Source organism: Larimichthys crocea, unplaced genomic scaffold, assembly GCF_000972845.2.
Source record: "Larimichthys crocea isolate SSNF unplaced genomic scaffold, L_crocea_2.0 scaffold83, whole genome shotgun sequence".
In the NCBI taxonomy this organism is placed as follows: Eukaryota; Metazoa; Chordata; class Actinopteri; family Sciaenidae; genus Larimichthys; species Larimichthys crocea.
In genome coordinates this window covers 957,143-979,592 of record NW_020860930.1, presented here as the reverse complement: position 1 = coordinate 979,592, position 22,450 = coordinate 957,143, and the positions used below count along the sequence as shown (strand labels likewise).

The 22,450-nt window shown below is 44.6% G+C and overlaps 2 protein-coding genes across 4 annotated transcripts in view; one reads left to right on the top strand and one right to left on the bottom strand.

Annotated features, from left to right (window-relative positions):
• The window catches only part of ankfn1a (ankyrin repeat and fibronectin type III domain containing 1a), a 47,199-nt gene extending 31,993 nt beyond the window's left edge, over positions 1-15,206 (bottom strand). For both annotated transcript variants that reach the window (XM_027277152.1, XM_027277153.1), the window contains exons 1-5: positions 14,698-15,206; positions 12,661-12,788; positions 12,313-12,561; positions 10,006-10,223; positions 7,836-8,122 (exon numbers count right to left, since the gene is read on the bottom strand). In XM_027277152.1, coding sequence (XP_027132953.1) covers positions 7,836-8,122; positions 10,006-10,223; positions 12,313-12,561; positions 12,661-12,776 — 870 coding nt within the window. In that variant the 5' untranslated portion in view covers positions 12,777-12,788; positions 14,698-15,206. The remainder of the gene's footprint in view (positions 1-7,835; positions 8,123-10,005; positions 10,224-12,312; positions 12,562-12,660; positions 12,789-14,697) is intronic.
• Positions 15,207-18,423: 3,217 nt separating this feature from the next.
• Positions 18,424-21,958, top strand: LOC104928301 (TATA-box-binding protein). Of its 2 annotated transcripts, none has more exons than XM_010742560.3 (8): positions 18,424-18,607; positions 19,080-19,176; positions 19,249-19,363; positions 19,434-19,521; positions 19,927-20,018; positions 20,110-20,268; positions 20,934-21,025; positions 21,812-21,958. In XM_010742560.3, the coding sequence occupies exons 1-8, from the start codon at positions 18,560-18,562 to the stop codon at positions 21,895-21,897; spliced, it is 777 nt and encodes a 258-aa protein (XP_010740862.1). In that variant the 5' UTR covers positions 18,424-18,559; the 3' UTR covers positions 21,898-21,958. The 2 variants fall into 2 exon arrangements, with proteins under 2 accessions (XP_010740862.1, XP_027132943.1); XM_027277142.1 differs by having other exon boundaries at positions 19,909-20,018.
• Positions 21,959-22,450: the final 492 nt, after the last annotated feature.

Genomic DNA, 22,450 nt, shown 5'->3' with positions numbered 1-22,450 from the left:
CTTTATTTCCGTCTGTGTTAGTCACAGCCTCGTTCATCTCCGTCAGTCCATCTGCCTCTGCTGAAGTTCAACACGTCGCCTTCACTCTTTCACTTTTCCTTCCATTCAATGTCCCTCGAAGGGTTTGACTCCTTCATGGAGCTTCTGTCTTTGACACCTCGACACCTCCGACACATTCAGACTGAAAGACCGATTTGTTTCCTGATGTGCAGTTCCATCACTTGTGTTAAATAAAAGGCTTTGATTGGATAATGTGAGGTGGTGATTGCTTATTGACTGGATGACGATCATCGCGCTGCACCTGGACCGAGCGCCCCCCACAGGTCCATCACAACAGAGATGATGACTGGTTTTCTCCTGCTGCGTGGACGCAGTGGAAATATTCATCATCATGAATCAGTTTAACCTCTTCCACCCTGAACTTTGGAGACGCCTTCATGACACGTTGGTACTGACGGATGTCTCAGGTCTTCTAGTTTCATATGATTTAATGTTGGCCAAAGACATCGACTTGAAGAAGAACTGTTGGATCTACACTGAGCCAACGAAGAAAGAAACTTTAAACCTCAGATAAAACAAGAAAGACGAGAGACGAGTCTTCAAAGAATTTCTGATGTTTCTGAATATGATGCCTCTCGTCTCCGCTGACCTGACGCTGAATCAAACCTTCATCCTGCCGCCGCCTCACTTCCTCTTTCTCTCTGCTGATCTTTCTGTGAATGTCAACACGTCCGGCGAGTTCGTCTTCAGCTGCCCCGAGAGGAAGGACACTCTTTAATGTCAGAGGACTTCCTCTCTGCCGGACAGATGACGGGTCGCCGGACAACAGGCTTCAACTAATGCTGCCGGCTGATTGGCTGGAGAGGACAGTAACCTTTAGTGTGAGGTCTAAGACTGTGAGCGTGAACTCTTAATGAAATATTAAATGTTAATCTTCAGGCAGAGATGCAGCAGGAACATCGACAGAATGAAAAAGGTTCGACTACAAAGGAAACAACACACACTGAACTTCAACCACCCGTGATGGGACGAAGACTCGTTTTGAAGCTTCATTCAACGCCATTTTTATTATAAGGTCAACACACTATGATTGAATGATCATGAACCAGCAACTAGGGTTAACCTTAGAGCGCAGGTGAAAGCACAAAAGGTTTCCTCTTTGTAGCCTAAAACTCCTGAGTCATAAAGGTCCCAGTCAGAGGCCACAGCGGCAAACTGCCAGTGTGTGTGCGATGACTTCATTTCAGTAGTAGCTGGAGTTCCTCTGGGACGTCCCGGGCCCTCGTGGAGTGTCCACAGAGAGACGACTGTTAGCAGAACCAGACCTTATGTAAGAACACACACCGGCTCCCAGTTCACCAGCCTGGACTGTCAGAGCTGGACGATCAACTGAAAACACAGACGAGTCACCAACAAACGTCCACCACCGTCCTCTTCGCTCTCTTCTCCTCTGCCATTATGTCAACATGAGCTAACAGCAGCTACAGTTGGCAGCAGTTCACTTCACTGTCCATCAGGACACACACGCACCTGGCAACGTTCACCACTGTACCACTAATGTGAACTAATATAACCTCTCTCAGGCCGCAGACAGCTGAGTCCTCCTCCTCCTCCTCCTCCTCCTCCTCCTCCCTCCCTCCTCCCCTCCTGCCTCACTACTTCTCACTTCACCTTGCTAATTTGAACAAGGCTTTATTTTGATATTTGTCGGAGGCTGAACTGTAGCGGGCTTGTTGGCCTCTCCTCGGGTTAATTAGTCCAGCAATGCCAGCATTCATGGCCGGGCGAGGAGCCTGCAGACGGGGGAGGCTGAGCCTTCCATCCTGGCAGCGACCGCCGGCTCTGGCACCTCCGAGCGCTGGCTGGCAGGCTCGCCCACTCGAGTGAGTGACAAGCTGACTGGCGTGGGCACAGCTAACGCTCGCGGTACAGGACGCTGAGTCCTCGAGAGCGTCCACATGAGGCTGTGACGTTCATTACACGCCAGAGAAGAAACAGACAACTCGGCTGTTCTTTACCGCTGGTGGGGCAAGTCCTGAAGGTGGCGCCAGACCTAAAGCCGAAGGGTTTAGTAGTAGGTTTTGTAGGACAGACGGTGGCCGTGCTTTATTATATATTAACACATCCTGATAACATTATTTACGAGTAGCGACTCGAGGCTTTGTCTTACACTTGATGCAAATACCATGAACACATGAACAACGTTCAAATCCAAAGATCAGTCAGGTCAGGAGACTCTGACCTCCAGCCATAAACCGACTAGTTCTCGTTTTATTCATTCAGTCATTCATTCATTTTCCTTTGTCGCCTACATCACCCACAATGCCACTGGACTACAGAGGTCTGGTCAGACTGCTTCTTTCTGACTCAGATTCAAACATGTTGTCTGAGACTGAACACGCAGATGTACGCTGAAGGGTTTGTATCACTTTATACAACCTGGAAAATCACTGCAGCTAATCAGTCAAAGTTGAACCTCAGCCAGTCGGTAACGTCTAACGCAGCCGGTTGCTATGGTTACCCTTTAAAACACCTAGTTTACCCTCGATTGAGACCGGAGGTTAAACACCGATCAGGGGCAAATAAAAACAAATGACTTCTGGGAAACAAATCGTCATGTGATGTCTCCTCTGATCAATAAAACGCCGCGTTGTGGAGCATCTGTTGGCAGCAGCTGCTCTGGGATCAGATCATGGCCAAACGAGCTCCACGAATGAAAACGTCTTTATTCTTTTACTCTCTCCTCTCGTTCTCTGCATCGCCTTTGAAATCAGTTTGACGTGACTCATCCAAACATTCGAAGTTTGATTCAGTTTCACACTGAAGAAGAAACATCATGAGTTGATAACTGGTGGGTCGCTGAACAGAAAATGAATCAACAGTTTTTTATAATGAAGAAAATGTTGGACGGACGTCATCAACCCTGAAATATTCCTGACAACAACAACGAGATGAGTCAGTTCACTCTCTGATTTCACAGCCAATTATTAACACATCAAGAACAATCAGGGATTTATTTCAGTGACAGTCTTTGATTTATTCTTATTAAGAAGTTGTTTGTTCTTTTTCTGCATCTATAAATCACAAATAAAGTTACAATCGAGAGAAAATCATTTGCATAGTAAAATTCATGAGCTAGTTGTTCGTGTGAAACAGAATAATAAATACGAAGCTTCTCTTATATCAGTTTACTGGGAACCTGCAGACAGCAGCTCTACACAATGTTTTTATATCGCCGTAAACTAAACATCAGTTTGAAAAGTCATCTTGTTTTTTATTGTCCATCAGATGAAAATATTTCGCCAGTTTCAGGTCTGAACTCGAGTCGGGATGTCGAGCGTGCGGCTGCAGCCCTTCACATTTGTTTATGCAGTCCTCACATATCATGTGGACACACACACTCCTGAGGTGGAGGTGGTGGAGGTGGTGGAGGTGGTGGAGGTGGTGGTGGAGGTGGGGGCACCGCGGCATGTTTTTTTAAGGGATTAGGCTTAATAAGATGGCAGGCTGAATTTATGGAGCTAATATTTCACGGTGGGGTGATTCATGGAGGACTTGGTGCAGCGAAGCAGCTTAATGGATGTTCAGAAAGACTTGCCTGACTGGTGCCCTGATATGATTAGCCCCGCGGGACGACGCTGCTTAATACACCACTGTGTGAGTGTTTGTGAGTGTTTGTGTACAAAGACGGGCCTGAGAAAAATGTACGAGTAAACAGGACACACACAAATCCCTCCTGTACTGGACTCTATGTATGGAACATACAGGCCGATGTTTTCACCTCGGATCACCTCATCACTTCTCCTCAGTCAGAATATATAACACTCGCATCAATCAAGTTCACATGAAGAAGATTTTAATTAAAAATGACGACTCAAAGAAAAGCATGAATGTCTCCTGATGGTTCCACCTCCAGCATCTTCTCTGAGCTGCAGAAGGAGTCTATCCTTCAATAAATGTCTTGAATTCTGTCCCAGTGATGTTACTGCTCAAACCACAGCTGGACGGTTGGATGGACAGTGTGGACTCGTGGTTTTGGTCATTGACAAGTCGAGCGGCCTGCAGAGCCTCCGTTAATAAGAAGAGAGGAAACGCTGGCATCTCTGCTACGAAGACTTCAGACTTCAGACTGTTTACTGCACAACGGATCCTGATACACCGCCCAGCTCAAGTCCAGGATATTTACAATGTTTGTTTGAGCTTCAGCTCATAACTTCGTCTGCCCGACCAGCGTCGTCAGAAAGGAGAAGCGTTCATAGCTTAGCTACTTCCACCGTCAGCTCTGATGAAGTGTGCCGAGATAGAACCGAACGCTCGTTTAACTCTTCAGACCTCTAACACTAGAACCAACAGTCAGAGGATAAACTGTGTGATGAGTTCATAGAAAAGATCCAATATAAGAAGAAACAATAAACAGTCAGAGTTTTATCTGCAGCGCCGAGCCGAGCGTCTGATTCTATGGAAATGTACCTGTTGACACACACACACACACACACACACACACACACACAGTCATCGACTTCAACTCTTTATGATGAATCATGTCTCTCAGTATCTCTCTGCATCAAGTGGATTTACTGCCCGCACCTCCTCAGGCAATAAAACAGAGTGTGTTGTGTCCTGATGGAGAAGGTGGAGCAGGTGAGACAGCAGCTGGATGATTAAATTGTCACAGCTCTTCTAAACTTTCCACTCCACATTTAAAAGCTTCGAGCTCAGCTCAGAGAAAAAAGATATTTATTTACTGACGCTGACTGCCAGAGACCGAGAGGACGAGAGGACGAGAGGACGAGGGGACGAGAGGACGAGCACGCCCCCTGCTGGTCCACCGACATGTAACACACACACACACACACACACACACACACACACACACACAGCAGTTTATTAACCCGGCAGGTGAAGTGCATCACTGTACCTGAACGTGTCACAAACAAACAGCGTTCATGTCAAACTGCTGAGAGACGTTCAGATGTTTGCAGGTCGGCCTCAGGACTTTGTTTTTTCTTTCCATATTTTAATGTAACATGTCAACATTCATTCTTGTGCAGGAAAGTTTCACAGAGCTCCACCTGAAGCTTTGAAATGATCTCTGTGATGACACCGTGACACCGTCCTGCATAATGCATGCAGCTTCACTCAGCCTGTACACCACCTGCTGCGTCCTCTCCGCCCGCACACAAACTTTACACAACTAAAAGGTTTACGACGTCCAGTAAACACTCAGAGGACCGAGACAGCGGCATGTCTGTGTCTCTGCGCTGACACTCGGCTGCCTGTGTCGCCTGGAAATCTATTATTGACTGAGACAGAGACAGACACTGTCCTGTGAAAGTCCTCATGGACAGTGTACTGCCAAGACTGTCTGTCCAATCCAGTCACAGAGACAATGCGGGGACGTCACAGAGACTACGTCCAGGTTTTAGACAGTCTAAAACCTGGTCGTAGTCTCCATGACGTCCCCGCAGACTGTCTAAAACCTGGACGTAGTCTCTGTGACGTCCCCACAGACTGTCTAAAACCTGGACGTAGTCTCTGAAACATCCCCGCAGACTGTCTAAAACCTGGACGTAGTCTCTGAGACGTCCCCGCAGACTGTCTAAAACCTGGACGTAGTCTCCGTGACGTCCCCGCAGACTGTCTAAAACCTGGACGTAGTCTCTGTGACGTCCCCGCAGACTGTCTAAAACCTGGACGTAGTCTCTGAGACGTCCCTGCAGACAGTCTAAAACCTGGACGTAGTCTCTGTGACGTCCCCGCAGACTGTCTAAGACCTGGACGTAGTCTCCGTGACGTCCCCGCAGACTGTCTGTGGTCTGTGTCTTACAGTGGACTTTGTGGATAAAGAGCTGCAGCAGGAGGAATCGTGGGAAATGAATGCAGATTATAGAGTTTGTGGTCGTGATGCATCCTCACAGATCTCACGCCGCCCGGTCTATGATTCACTGGGGCAGAGAGCGCGCCGAGAAAACGAGTTAAAGAAAGGACAGAGAGAGATAAATCAATCAGAGTCTGCAGGCGGCGGGAAGAGAGTCATCATCACACACACACACACACACACACACACACACACACACACACAGAATCCTTCAACAATAAAACTGCAAATAAAGTCAGGAAGCTGTGACAAGAGACTTCGTCTGAGTCCTGATCCTGACACATTTATTTCACTTTACATCTGAAACTATCAAAGAAACTTTACAGAGAAACTTTCCTTCAGTTTACTGCACAGAAATAAATGAAATGTTCAGGAACAGAGTGAAGAAGGCCTCGCGTCCAAGTTCAACCTCCAGCTGTGTTTTGTTAGACATAAATATCAGACAGTCATCAGGAGACGTGGAGTTTACTTTAAGAAGTGCTGTATGTGTGAAGAGGACACAGATAATCAGCTGTCACTGACGACGATGAGACAGATCTGACCTTCAAACATCCACCAAAATAAAACACTTCCTCTCAAATCCCACTCAGTGTTTTAAATAGCAGCCCACATCACTGATTCACCATCCACCAACGTCACACGATCGCTCAGCCTCAGAAACAGGAAACACACCTGAGTGTAGCAACCACCAACAGTCCGGCTGGAGCTGCTTACATCCACCAACTGTGTCAACCACAGCACCAACTATTTCACTGATGTTGGTGGATCTGGATGATAATTTATGAGGAAAATGTTTCCTGGTTTTCCCTTTCACCTGTGAGATAATGAAGCTGTTTTCTTGTCATGTGATAATTATAGAAGGTCTTCTCTTGAGATCACAAAATAACAACATGGTCCTCATGGAGTGACGTCGTCCTGCTGATAGGACGCTGAACGAGGAACTTATCTGGTTTTCTGGAGGAAAAAAACAAGATATTGTTCCAATTATCTTGAAAAAAAACAAGCTGGTTTTTAGTGAGATAAGAACAAATTGACCCGAGATAACGAGACCAGTGAACTCGAGATAACGAGGTGCAACAGTTTGGATATTTTGAGAACATGATGAGGGGTCTGACGTCGTCTTCACAGTCGGACGTTGTGAATTTGGTAAAAGCTCGTCGTGCTCGTCCATCTGCAGCCTGGCTGTGTCAGCCTCTGACTCACTGCAACATGAGTGTGTAACTGGAGAGGTTCAATGAGCCCGGCGGTCCAAACACTCAGGAGGCGTACGACGAACACACGGACAAAAACAATCCAACACGGCCTGCCGCCCAGAGTTCAACCGCAGAGGGTCGACAGGAAGCAGACAATAGAAAACACTGTTACACAACAGTCATTCATTAAGCACTATTCAAATCACCAACAAACAAAGTCTCTAATCAAACACTGACGTGGGCGGAACGAGCCGAACTTCAACAATGAAGGACTCGGAGCTCGGAGGAGCTGCTGCTCGTCTGGACGTGGTTGAACTGAAACGTTCCTTTGCAGATTCAGACTCAGACTCTGACACGAGAATCACGTCAGACAGTTAAAGAGGATTTCTGTCATTTCATGTTTAAGATACAAAGACAACAATGATGAAGAAGATGAAGATGTTTAAACTCAGGTACAGGCAGCACTGACTGTGACGGCCTCAGGCCGTGCAGATCGTCACAATAAAAGCCCTGAACTGAAGACTTTTAATGTGAAACAGACGCAGGGACAGAAATTTAAAGATGAATTAATATTGTGTAAGTCTCTGCACGCCGTCGCCCTCGTTATTATCATCATGATGTTTGGATTACAACGTTGTTGTTGTTCCGTTCAGCTGACGTTATCCAAACGTTTGAAGACACGATCAGGAAACTTACATTCTGATCTGTGCTCCTCAATATGAAACATCCACTAAATAACAGAAATATAAATGAGGCAGACTCACCTGGATGTTGCGGAGCTTCTTCCGGCCTCTCTCCAGCCGACTCAGCAGTCTCAGGTGTGGTTGTTCTCCGCCCGCCGGCTGCAGCAAGCGGTCGTCAACCGAAACCGTCTTCCTCAAGGCCGCCCGGTCGCTTCCCCGCGCTGCCCCGCCTCCTTCAGCCAGGGGGAGGCTCCTCGCACCTCCACCTCCACCTCCACCTCCACCTCCACCTCCACCTCCACCTCCTGCTGTCGTCCCCCTCGACACTGGAGACAGATCAGGTGACCAGAAGTCACGCTGCACCGAACCTGGACGAGAGAAACCAGAGACGACCTGCTGTTACTGTACACCACACACACACACACACACACACACACACACACACACACACGTTGTACAGGTACAAGTAAATCATCATCAGGTATCAGTATCGATGAATTGATGTCTGTCTGTCTGTCTGTCTGTCTGTCTGTCTGCCTGTCTGTCATCAGCAGGCCAACGTTGATCTAAAAGTCAAATTTGAGTGTTTGAACCTCCGTCTTGTTCTGCTGGTTTCATGTTTCCATTCATTCAGTGAGTGTGTGTGTGTGTGTGTGTGTGTGTGTGTGTGTGTGTGTGTTATCAGGTGTCATGCAGACCAGCTGCTGCATTAAAACTACATGAGGACTCTCAGAGATGAACCTGTGGAAGCTTCCTGAACGTCTCTGACAAGAAACTGAATTCTTCATTTTGAAACCACAAAAATGTCCAAAAAGTTGTTTATCGATGAACAAGGACAGACCGGACTGTGGACGAGGACAGACTGTGATGAGGACAGACCGGACTGTGACGAAGACAGACTGTGACGAGGACAGACTGTGACGAGGACAGACCGGACTGTGACGAGGACAGACTGTGATGAGGACAGACCGGACTGTGACGAAGACAGACTGTGACGAGGACAGACTTGACGAAGACAGACTGTGACAAGGACAGACTGTGACGAGGACGGACTGTTACGAGGACAGACCGGACTGTGGATGTGGACTGTGATCAGTGTTTGTAGAGCTGAAGGTTCAGACTGAGCTGGAGTCACGGAGCCCTCTGCTGGAGATAAACTGAACAACGACACTGAAACATGAGCCTGAGGAGGAGGAGGAGGAGATCAGAGGAGGAGGAGATCAGAGGAGGAGGAGGAGGAGGAGATCAGAGGAGGAGATCAGAGGAGGAGGAGATCAGAGTGGCCCGGTGTGTTCTGGTAGTTGTAGGACTTTGAGCTCTGCTCATGGAGAAACAGTTCTAGCGCCTCCTGGTGGGAGAAAAGACGAAGACATGGTTGTGTTTGTAATACTGAAACAGAGGATCTGAACTCAGAGAGCCAGAGGAAGAGAGACGACAACACAACCTCCCTGATGATGACTGAGGCTCCAGGTGGAGGTGAAGGTGAAGGTTTGTTTTAAAATGTTAAACTGAACACTAAAGATGAAGAGCGCAGTGAAGACGAGGAGACGGACTGTAATCTGTTCAAAGATGAAGAGCACAGTGAAGACGAGGAGACGGACTGTAATCTGTTCAGAGATGAAGAGCACAGTGAAGACGAGGGACAGACTGTAATCTGTTCAGAGATGAAGAGCGCAGTGAAGACGAGGAGACGGACTGTAATCTGTTCAGAGATGAAGTGCGGAGTGAAGACGAGGAGACGGACTGTAATCTGTTCAGAGATGAAGAGCACAGTGAAGACGAGGAGACGGACTGTAATCTGTTCAACAGGAAGCTCATTATCATTCTCCACAAGGGTGGAGCTAAAGGACAGGAAGCAGAGTCTCTGCAGTGTAAACAACAGCAGCAGTCATGTGTGGATCATAAACAGACACATGGCAGCACGTCCACGCTGACCCTGAGTCTGTCTGTCCACACTGAAGTCCACACTGACCCTGAGTCTGTCTGTCCACACTGACCCTGAGTCTGTCTGTCCACGCTGACCCTGAGTCTGTCTGTCCACACTGACCCTGAGTCTGTCCTTTTCTCTATTGACAGATACTTTCTGTGAATTTATTTGAATTACTGATATTTTTCAGTCAGTGTGTTACTCTGAGGAGTTGATTCAGCGTCGCCGTCTCGTGTGTGTGTTTTCAGGTGTGTGTTTTCAGGTGTGTGTTTTCAGGTGTGTGTTTTCAGGTGAGCATGTCACAGTGCTGGAGACTCGTCGTACCTGCAGAGTTCCAGTGGAGTCCTCCGGGACTGGCCGCGAGCCGCCGTCGTTTCCTGATGCTGACCCTGCTCTGGGAGGCGGAGTCTCCGGCTGACGTCGCCGGGCTCAGCACTGTGGCGGCTGGCGTGGAGGAGAGGATGGGGAGGAGGGACGTGGCCAGAAACGGCATCTCCTTCACCAACGCGGGGGTGAGGAAGGTGCATTCTCTCTCCGATGACCTGCAGGGATAGAAGATCAGAACGGTCAGTGACCACTTCCACCTCAGCCTTCTGTTGGCACGGTAACCAGGTAACCAGTTTGGTGACCATGCCAACAGCTTTGGTGAGGTTTAAACCTACATCCCATTCATCGACTTCAGCTCGACCTTCACATCCCAACACAGCTGATCGAGAAAACCATCAGTATGGACCTCAGACCTCTGAAGGTGTGCTGTGGTATCTGAGATGTTAGCAGCAGATCCTTGAAGTCCAGGAAGTTTGGAGGTGGACCTCCATGGATTGGAGTCAGTCCTTGAAATCAGGGAACACTGTTTCATCAAATGGTGGAGATGGTCTGTGACAATGTTTGGGTAGAGGTCGAGGTTTCCCAGCAGAACATCAACCAAAGCATCACACTGCCTCCTTCTTCCCATAATGCATCCTGGTGCCAGGTAAGCGATGCACACACACCTGGCCCTCCATGTGATGTCGCGACTCGTCACCATCATCTATCAGAGGTCATGATGTTACGCCTGATCAGAGGAAGCTTTTGGTGCATCTGTTCCCTCCATCTGCTGATGAAGACCATGTGAAAGGGTCAAAAGCTCTTTGAACATCAGCAGAGACTTTCAGTTTAGACACCAATCTGACGACTTCATATGGAGATGGTGACTTAAGGTGTCGACTATCGTAGAGATCACGGTATTTCATGTCTTCAAAAAGGTTCAGTCTGTGGCTACTTGTATGTAGGTCCGTTCACAAACAAGCAACCAGCCCAGTTGCCTCCAGACTTACCCCTTCTTGAAGAACGGCGACCTGGATGACTGAGAACCTTCACAGGCTTCCAACTTCACAAAGCAAGATTGACTAACGGATCCACGCTACATGAACCAACCAATAGGGTGTTTTAGTCCCTGTCAGACTCTGATTGGACGATTTTCTTCACAGGGCTCTTCTTGTTAACAAGTTTTAATCAGTGTTTTTTAAAGCAGTGTTACCCTCATACCTGGCCTCTGAGACGACGTAGCTGCGACTCCGCCATGATCCTCTAACTCGATGGCTTCCCTTGTTTTTCCTCCGCAACACAAAGTCCAACAGCTCAGTCCAACTCAACATCTATGATGGACACGCTTAAACCTTCACATCAGGACGCACGCGGCGTGATTCCTCACATTCGGCACGTTAACATGACGGCTGAGTGTTTGAAATGTTTGATCCGAGCAGTGAAGTGGAGGTCCACAGCTGAAGGAAAAGCTCCTCTCAAGTGTTCGACGCTCAATAGGGGTGTTACCTTACCTCACTGACTGTGTGTGTGTGAGTGTGTGTGGAAGGAATCAGCAGTCAAGTGCTTCAGTTATCAGAGTTTATCAGTCCAAAGGCCTTTGTGTCAAATGAAAGGAGACCCTCAGCTGGACATGGAGGGGGAGACTAATGTTGCAGGACATCCAATATGTGTTCAGCATTCAGCAGAACAGCACCAGGAGCCTGCAGGCGGCCTGAACACTGTCGTCATCGAGCCTCAGAGATGTCACGTTCGAGAGACTAATGAAGTACAGACCTGTTACAGCGTCCGTGTCCTGATTCAGGCTGATGTGAGAGCTCAATGATGTGACTGACTGCTCACATGAAGGTACAGGTGTGACATAAAGAGAAGACCTGAGGTGTCAGGGAGGAGGAGGCTGATCCAAAGTTTGGCTTCGATTAAGTTGGATTTTCTGAATGAAGTGAAGATCTACAGGCTGAAGTGTTCGGGGAGGTTGGAGCTGATGGTGAAACAGTAAAACATCATGAACATGGGCGACGCAGGAGTTCTGAGGAGGTCATCTTCTCCAATCCGACCTGTTCATGCTCGCACTGATTTCATTTCTTGGTGTCATCAGAACTTTATGAACTTAACACCTCCGAGTCCTCGCTGGACTTCCTGTCCTGAAGCTCACCTGGGGATGCTCCATGAGGAGTCCCATCTTCCTTATTTTAGCCGTGTTTCCTGTCAGGCTCCCTCCATTACTGCCATCACCATGGTGCCAGACAAATACTTCACAAGCTACGACCACTGAGGAACAACGACCTGACCACGACTTAAACGCCATAAAAAGACTGGAGGCGTTACCTGGATGGAGTGTCGCCCTCTCCCGGCTCGCTGCAGGTGGAGCGACGAGAGTTGAAGGCCGGGGAGGACGAGGAGGACGAGGAGGAGATGGGCGGGGAGGAGTGGTTGGATGCATGTGAGGAAGAGGAGTTGGAGGAGAAGGAGGAGGTCCGGGTGGAGTCCAGAGCCCTGGGCAGCAGCAGCGAGGACGGCATGCACAGCCATGTCTCCAGGTCGGAGAACTTGGAGTAGCTCAGCATCTCCAGAACACTGCAGCACAGAGACGGACAGAGTGACGGGATGTTTACGGACACATAATCAATCGTTCAAACAAAGTAAAATGATCCGGATAGTAACGTCTGACATTACCTCTCCTCTCCCACTCCTGGGATGTCATCTTTCTCGTCGGCGGTCTGGAAGATGCAGGAAGTCCTCGAGTCTCGCGATGACAGCAAAACACAGGAGTTATCAGAATCCACAGACATCTTCAGCCATATCTGTGAGGGAGCAGGTCAACATCAGTGTCTTAGGGTGACGTCAGTTTAACCAGCGACAGTTTGCTGGTAACAACTCCGGTAGTTAGCCAGATGCTACCTTTAGCTTCTTGGTTGATAGTTAGCTGATGAAATTAGCCTTTAGCTAGTTAGTACCTAGCTAAGTTAGCTTGTTAACATTAGCTTGTGTGTTAACTAGTTGATTAGCAGCTAGTCAAAACTTATCACAGGACTAACTAGCAAGCAACTTTAGCTTGTTAGGTGGTTAATTCTTGGCACGCTCCTAGCATTAGCATTAGCATTAGCATTAGCTTATTGACTGGCAGTTGCTGACCAATGATTAGCTTGCTAGCTAGCGGGTATTTGGCTGCAATATTAGCTCGTCAATTACATTAGTTCATTGATTAGCCAATGATTAGCTTGCTATTTAATTAGCAGCTAGCTGCTAACATTAGCTTTGTGGTTAGTAGACAGCATACTGATTGGTAGTTTGTTAGCCAGTGATTGGTAGGTTGTTAGACTATGATTGGTAGTTTGTTAGCCTATGATTGGTAGTTTGTTAGCCAGTGATTGGTAGTTTGTTAGCCTATGATTGGTAGTTTGTTAGCCAGTGATTGGTAGTTTGTTAGGTTAGCCAGTGATTGGTAGTTTGTTAGCCAGTGATTAGTAGGTTGTTAAACTATGATTGGTAGTTTGTTAGCCTATGATTGGTAGTTTGTTAGCCAGTGATTGGTAGTTTGTTAGCCTATGATTGGTAGTTTGTTAGCCAGTGATTGGTAGTTTGTTAGGTTAGCCAGTGATTGGTAGTTTGTTAGCCAGTGATTAGTAGGTTGTTAAACTATGATTGGTAGTTTGTTAGCCTATGATTGGTAGTTTGTTAGCCAGTGATTGGTAGTTTGTTAGCCTATGATTGGTAGTTTGTTAGCCAGTGATTGGTAGTTTGTTAGGTTAGCCAGTGATTGGTAGTTTGTTAGCCAGTGATTAGTAGGTTGTTAAACTATGATTGGTAGTTTGTTAGCCTATGATTGGTAGTTTGTTAGCCAGTGATTGGTAGTTTGTTAGCCTATGATTGGTAGTTTGTTAGCCAGTGATTGGTAGTTTGTTAGGTTAGCCAGTGATTGGTAGTTTGTTAGCCAGTGATTAGTAGGTTGTTAAACTATGATTGGTAGTTTGTTAGCCTATGATTGGTAGTTTGTTAGCCAGTGATTGGTAGTTTGTTAGCCTATGATTGGTAGTTTGTTAGCCAGTGATTGGTAGTTTGTTAGGTTAGCCAGTGATTGGTAGTTTGTTAGGTTAGCCAGTGATTGGTAGTTTGTTAGCCTATGATTGGTAGTTTGTTAGCCTATGATTAGTAGTTTGTTAGCCTATGATTGGTAGTTTGTTAGCCTATGATTAGTAGTTTGTTAGGCTATGATTGGTAGTTTGCCGTCCCCTTGCATCACCCTCTGCTGGAACATGGCGGTTCAACATGGCGGACGCGTGGAAGAGGACCCCTCTAGTCTGGTTGGTGTTACGGTTTAACTAGCGACCGTGTTAACTAATGACCACCAGCCGAACGCTTCCCGTGGTGGTTGTCGTGGTTACGAGTGAATGCCTCTTTAGTGTGAAGTCTGCTGTGACACCAGTTAACACGGTCGCTCTCTAAACCGAAACACCGCCAGCATTCGCTCGGTAACTAGCGCTATAAGCGGCGTTGCCATGGTGACCGTGTGTTAATTTACGAGTGTTTATCTAGTTTTTGAACTAATTAGAACTAATTAGTTCACCAGGTGGCGCTGACGTGTGGCCACACGTGGTGTGTGTGTGTGTGTGTGTGTGTGTGTGTGTGTGTGTGTGTGTGTGTGTGTGTGTGTGTGTGTCAGTCAGCTGTCCGACAGACTTTAAACACAACACGAGCCTCACGGTCCGTTACCGTCTTTGAGTTCTTCTTCTTCAGCACAAATAAAGTCCTTCTCCTCCTTCTCCTTCTCCTCCTTCTCCTGCTGCTCCTGCTCCTGCTGCTCCTTCTCGTCCTCCTTCTCCTTCTCCTTGTTCTTCTCCTTGTCCTCCTCCCACAGCAGGAACATCTGCTCAGGCCGGGCTCCCGCCTGGTAACGTGTCTTTGTCCTGCCCCGTGTAAAACATCCCAAAATACAGCCAGGCCGAGCCGAGCCGAGCCGAGCGGGCTCACATTTCACTGCGGTGAACTCCCCGCACAGACTGACGCCCAGCCAGGCCCACATCTGGGAGGGCCGAGCCTCAATACTGCCGTGACTCACACTCACCCAGCACAGCCAATTAACCGAGGATCCTCCAGGCAACAAAAGTATCCGAGTATCTGAAGTTTTAAAGAGTACTCTTCACTTCAAGGAGGAAGGAGGGAAGTAAAGTCAAGAGTAGGAAGCAAAAAAGGAAGGAAGGATAAATGGAAAGTGGACGAAAGAAGGAGGGAGAACAGAAGGAAAGAGACATGAAGGAAAGGAGAGAATATAAAGGAGAGGAGGCAGAGAAAGGAAGGAAAGAGGAGGCGAAATGAGGAAGGAACAATGGAAAGTGGACGAAAGAGGAGGCAAGGAAAGATGGAAGGAATGGGAAAATAATTGAACAAGTAGGAAGAGGGGAGAAAAAGGAAGGGAAGATAAAAATGAGAATAAAAAAGAAAGTGAACCAAGGAAAGACATACAGGGAAAAGAATGAAGGAAAACTGGAAGGTGGATGGAGAGAACAGAAAGATGACAAAAGAAAATAAGGGAAGGAAAGTAGGACAGAAGGAGACAAAAAGGAAAGGAAGGGAACAGGAAACAAAATAAGGAAGGAATGAAGGAAAGAAGTAAACATGGAAAGTGAATGAAAGGAGATGACTGAAGGAAATATATGAAGGAAAAGGATGGACAGAAGGAAAGGATCCTTAAATTAGGTTAAAGTTTCCACAGACGAATGAATGAGTTGATAGATGAGCGAGTTAATAAATGAGTGAGTTAATAAATGAGTGACTTAATAAATGAGTGACTTAATAAATGAATGAGTTAATAAATGAGTGAGTTAATAAATGAGTGAGTTGATAAATGAGTGAGTTGATAAATCAGTGAGTTAATAAATCAGTGAGTTAATAAATGAATGAGTTAATAAATCAGTGAGTTAATAAATGAATGAGTTAATAAATGAGTGGGTTAATAAATGAATGAGTTGATAAATGAGTGAGTTAATAAATGAGTGAGTTAATAAATGAGTGACTTAATAAATGAGTGACTTAATAAATGAATGAGTTAATAAATGAGTGAGTTAATAAATGAGTGAGTTAATAAATGAGTGAGTTGATAAATCAGTGAGTTAATAAATGAATGAGTTAATAAATGAATGAGTTAATAAATCAGTGAGTTAATAAATGAATGAGTTAATAAATGAGTGAGTTAATAAATGAATGAGTTAATAAATCAGTGAGTTAATAAATGAATGAGTTAATAAATGAGTGAGTTAATAAATGAATGAGTTAATAAATGAGTGAGTTAATAAATGAGTGAGTTAATAAATGAGTGAGTTAATAAATGAGTGAGTTAATAAATGAGTGAGTTAATAAATGAGTGAGTTAATAAATGAGTGAGTTAATAAATGAGTGAGTTAATAAATGAGTGAGTTAATAAATGAGTGAGTTAATAAATGAGTGAGTTAATAAATGAGTGAGTTAATAAATGAGTGAGTTAATAAATGAGTGAGTTAATAAATGAGTGAGTTAATAAATGAGTGAGTTAATAAATGAGTGAGTTAATAAATGAGTGAGTTAATAAATGAGTGAGTTAATAAATGAGTGAGTTAATAAATGAGTGAGTTAATAAATGAGTGAGTTAATAAATGAGTGAGTTAATAAATGAGTGAGTTAATAAATGAGTGAGTTAATAAATGAGTGAGTTAATAAATGAGTGAGTTAATAAATGAGTGAGTTAATAAATGAGTGAGTTAATAAATGAGTGAGTTAATAAATGAGTGAGTTAATAAATGAGTGAGTTAATAAATGAGTGAGTTAATAAATGAGTGAGTTAATAAATGAGTGAGTTAATAAATGAGTGAGTTAATAAATGAGTGAGTTAATAAATGAGTGAGTTAATAAATGAGTGAGTTAATAAATGAGTGAGTTAATAAATGAGTGAGTTAATAAATGAGTGAGTTAATAAATGAGTGAGTTAATAAATGAGTGAGTTAATAAATGAGTGAGTTAATAAATGAGTGAGTTAATAAATGAGTGAGTTAATAAATGAGTGAGTTAATAAATGAGTGAGTTAATAAATGAGTGAGTTAATAAATGAGTGAGTTAATAAATGAGTGAGTTAATAAATGAGTGAGTTAATAAATGAGTGAGTTAATAAATGAGTGAGTTAATAAATGAGTGAGTTAATAAATGAGTGAGTTAATAAATGAGTGAGTTAATAAATGAGTGAGTTAATAAATGAGTGAGTTAATAAATGAGTGAGTTAATAAATGAGTGAGTTAATAAATGAGTGAGTTAATAAATGAGTGAGTTAATAAATGAGTGAGTTAATAAATGAGTGAGTTAATAAATGAGTGAGTTAATAAATGAGTGAGTTAATAAATGAGTGAGTTAATAAATGAGTGAGTTAATAAATCAGTGAGTTAATAAATGAGTGAGTTAATAAATGAATGAGTTAATAAATGAGTGACTTAATAAATGAGTGAGTTAATAAATGAGTGAGTTAATAAATGAATGAGTTAATAAATGAGTGGGTCAGTCTTCAGACTTGTCGTCGGCGTGTTTTGCCGCTCACACTCGTCCATGTTCACGATGAATGACAGAGATACGTGCAGACAGGAAGGAAGTAGTTTCTGCTGCTATCTGCTGTAATTATCAACACTGGACAAACAGTCTGCCCGGCGTCATGTGACTCAACTCATCAACAACTTCAACAGGATGTGCTGTATGATTACCATATATGGGAATGACTTCCCACTGTGACATGTTTGATCTGAGCCTGGACTCACTGACCCGTCAATCACAAGGTAGCCCCGCCCCAAATCATCCCCTTGTTTATGGCTTATTTTCCTCAAAACAAGACCAAAATGTACAGACTGAACATCACGCTTCAAACTACAGACTGAGACTACACTGATGAGGAAACTGTCACTGAGACAATGAGTCAGCTTTAAGATACAATCTGACCAGTGAAGCTGCCCCCTGCTGGACTGGAAGACGCAGCTTAAACACACTTCAACTCCTTTCAGAAATGTTTTCCATCCAAACTTTGTTACCTGGATTCTTGGTTTATGTGTTCGTGAGGAGTAAGTGTCTATCTTAAGTTATAATAATAATTAATTTGTTTCCTTTTGTCTGTTTTTATAATCAGGAGTCACGTGTTTTATTCTGAAAGTCAGCCGGATTCTCTCTGCTGATTGATTATTAAGCATCAAAAGTGAATTACCAAAAATAAAAGTACTCATTATGCAGAATGCCTCACTATATATCAGACTATCAGATTAGAATAATGAATAGACGGATGCTCATCTCTGAGTGGTTTGAGTGATGATAACATTTTGTGTTCTCTAGAGAACTTTAATTAAATTCACATCACAAGGTTTCTTGTTCCAGAATTATATTGTTTTTGTTAAGTCCATCTTTGTCACCTAGCAACAGTGTTCTCATGACCTAACCTGTTTGAATGTAAACATTTGAGTAAATATACTGTCTACTTTGCATCATAGAATCATATATGATAACTTTAGTTTAATGTTAGTTTATTTAGACCAAAACCAGGTTCCTCCTTCAAGTCCTGGATGGTTCTGCAGTCATGGCCGAGTCAGTGCTGGAGTGGTACTTTGATAAATTCATTGCAAATGTGAGTACAGGCTGCAGAGCCTCCTCTCTGTGAACAAAAAGATGTTAAAGAGTCCACTGAGCTCAGATCTTTGGACTATTTCTACAGAACTGAAACTTGTGAGAACTCAAAGAACATTAAATACATTTCTATTTATAAGTGAGAAACCTTTGATGCTTTGGTGGGAAATTATGTGAAAGTAACATCTTGTATAAATCAGTGTTTGTTGTGTTTTGTTGTCTCCAGTGTCAGAGTGTAATCCCACTGTGGTAAATATGTTCAGCTGTACTCGAGTATTTGTTCTGATTAAATTACTTATGATCAAACAGAACCATGCTGTAGGATATACTGGCATCTAGTGATGAGATTGGAACAAACTAACTACAAAAGTCTCTATCTACATGTTCCGTTTCTACATTCACGTCCTTTGGGGATCTACTGGCAGCTATGTCACGAGCTAAAAACATGGTTTAACACTCGTCTCTCACTGCAGGACTCTTCAAAGACGGAGGAAGTGAAGGCAGATCCAGCTGAAGAGCTGTTCCTCAGCTTACTGCCCGATGAGCTCCTAACACTGGAGGAGGACACAGGTAAACAACAGCGGTACTGATGATGATTCAAAACAGCAAAGAACAAGAGCAGAACTGTCAGCATGTGTCCAGAGAGCAGCACCGGTCCGGACATCCACTCCCAGAATTCCATAGCAGTGGTCGAGCTCCCGATCCCGACCCCGGTGTTGCCTGTGATACAGGAGCCAGAAACCATCCCACAGATACAGTAGGGGTCATTCAACTGTTCTGTTCACGTTTTCTGTTGTAAGCTGCATTCATCGTGTGTTTATATCCAGGAACGTGATCTCTACAGTGAAGCTGGGCTGCTGTCTGGACCTGCAGTCAATTGCTTGCAAAGTGTGGAATGTAGAGTACAAACCAAAGGTACAGAAACATTAGAACCAGACCCAGAAAAGGACACGGACTCTAATAACTAGGTCATTTCCATCACTTTTGGTTTTAATAGAGTCTGCTGCTTGCTTTATTTGACTGACTTCCTGAATCAGTTGTGACATTGACGAGTATTTGAGTCGAGTAAAAACTGGTAGAAAAACACAACACCAGGAGCACTGTACTGTAGGAAAACAATGTTTCTGCTGGCGAGGGGTTTCTAACAACGCATCATCTGTGATGGCCCATTCAGACATTTACAGGAGTTGGATCTGATGTTTGACATGCAGGTCCCCACAACACGACTTCGCTACAAACCTGTGCAAGCTACATTTAGACCATAACACCCATATTTCTTCATAGAAAGTCTGTTCCTGTCAGGTTCCTGTTGTGTTTCAGGCTTACAAGTCGCTCGTCATGAGGATCCGTGAGCCGCGAAGCACAGCCATAATCTACAAATCTGGAAGTGTTGTGTGTACAGGAGCCAAGAGGTCTGTCTGTCTGCCTGTCTGTCTGGACTTATCTCCAATAACTGTTGTGCTGCAAGACGGTATGAACCTCCTGTCCATCTCATCTGTGCAGTGTGGAGGATTCTCGGCGCGCGGCCAGAAGGTTTGCCCGCATAGTGCAGAAGCTGGGCTTGCCTGTCTGCTTTCTGAAGTTTAAGATCCAGAACATGGTGGCCAGTTGCAAAACCTTTCCAATAAGTTTGGAGCTACTGTCATGCCATCAGCGCTGCAGGTCAGGAGACGCTGGCTTCAGTCAATCTTTCATCTGAACGTAGTCAGTCCTCTGTTTAAAGTGTTCAAAGGTCCAGTTCATTCACAGGGCTCTATTTACTGAATATCTTCATAACTCAAATCAGAGTCGATCTTAGAATTAGAGACTTTTATCTACAGAGGTGACATCCATGTTGAACCACCATCTTTCTACAATAACAGAACGGACAAACTAAACAGTTACGTCTGCAGACGCTATAGTTTCTCCTTCATGCTAGAAAGCAACTACACTGCTACATGCCACTAAATTCCACACACTGGTCCTTGAAGCACACTAAACTAAGTGTAGCTTAGCACAAAGGCTGGATGCAAAGGGAAACTGTTGCACTGACATGTTGCACTGTGTTAGCTAACAAGCTACTAACCGATCAGCTAAGGTCTGTTGCCGGTTCTGAGGGATTCACTCTCGTGGTGTTTAAATCAGTCTGAATGCACCATTAGGCAGGGGAGCTCATCTCCCAGGGAGTAATTCAAACACCAAATCTCCAGCTGCCTATATGAACTTCCTAATGCTACGTGTTTATGACCTGCTGACGTCTTATGTCTGTTGTGAATTAAGGTTTTTTTCTGATTATTAGTCAAGTTTCGGTTGCTGAGTCAGGATTTGTGTGTTTTCACTCTCCACAGTTATGAACCAGAGCTGTTTTCTGGCCTCCACTACAAAGTGACCCCTGGCATCACTGCGACCATCTTTTCATCTGGGAAGATTATTTTGCTTGGTAATTAACTGTGTTTGTGACCACACATGCCAGTTTACTGATCATGAGATGAAATAGCACAGAGCAGGGTGGCTAAGCCCTGATCCAGAGCAACACTTGTTTCACATCAATGATCGTATGTACAGCAGAACAAAGAGGTCGTGTAGGTAGTTATTGTGACCGCTGAGGTCATTTTAGGGATCCTCGCTGTAGTTCTAATGGTCACTGAGGATAATCTGGAGGTCTCTGTAGATCCAGTGTTTCTTAAGGAGGCTTGAGTGAGCGCTGAGGAGGTTGTAGGGGTTCTGCTGTCACTGAGGATGTTCTTAAGGTCTTTTAGGTATGTCTGTTTAGATGGTTCTAATGCGGGTATTCAAGGATACTCTAGTAGTTCTACCATGAAAGGATCTTGGTAGTATTTGTAGAAACCAAGGATCTTTATGGGTGTTCCATTAGGAACACTATAGATTCTAGGGGTCCTTTAACATTCTTCTAAAGGTTATAAAGATCACTTGGGAGTTATAAAGGTCTTTGAGGAGGTTGTAGAGTTCTTAGGTCCTCATATAGTCTGTGTGGTCACTGAGGTTAGAGGTGTCCTTTATGTAATTACATCCACGTTTCCCTCGCTTGCATTTTTTTAATGCAAAGAAAGAAGAAGGAAATAAGTTTTTACAGAAATGAGATGTCTAAAAAGAAAGACATACAGGTATCACTGTTTAACACTACACATGAAGAACAACCTGCATTCTGCACACAGTCTACTGGGGCCTTGAGGTTTTGTTCTAATTTTAAATCCTTAAATTTCAGGAGCTAAAAAGGAAGCTGAGGTGTATGAAGCATTTGATGCCATGTATCCGGTCCTGAGATGCTGCAGAAGACTCACCAAACCCTGAAAGCATCTCCTGTTCATCTTCAAACTATGTTAGAAAATAAACTGTTTGTTTGAGTCACTGAGCAGGAGACTCTGTTTACTCTAATATTACTGGGATGTTTGAATATTAGTGACTCAGGCTTCATTTTAAACATGTACAGAACTTCAGTATATGAAGTTAGTATGACTCGACATCTACATCCTCCACCATCTGCCACCGCCAAGGACAAGGGCAGACTACACTGTGTCATTCGGTCTGCAGAGAAGGTGATTGGCTACAATCTGCCGTCTTTCCAGAACCTGCACGCCTCCAGGACTCTGAGGCGTGCAGGAAAGATTGTGGCTGATCCCTCCGACCCCGAACACAAACTCTTTGAGACACTCCCCTCTGGCAGGAGGCTGTGGTCCATCAGTTTGTCACCCTCCACCCCAGCCTCTACATGTCACATTGGCACTGTACCTACAAACTCTACGTGGTACAGTAACACTCAGCCTTTATTCAACATTGTTGGACTTCCTTGTTTACAAAACAAGGAACAAGGAAAAAACAAACTGTTTCCTGGTTTGTCTCAGGT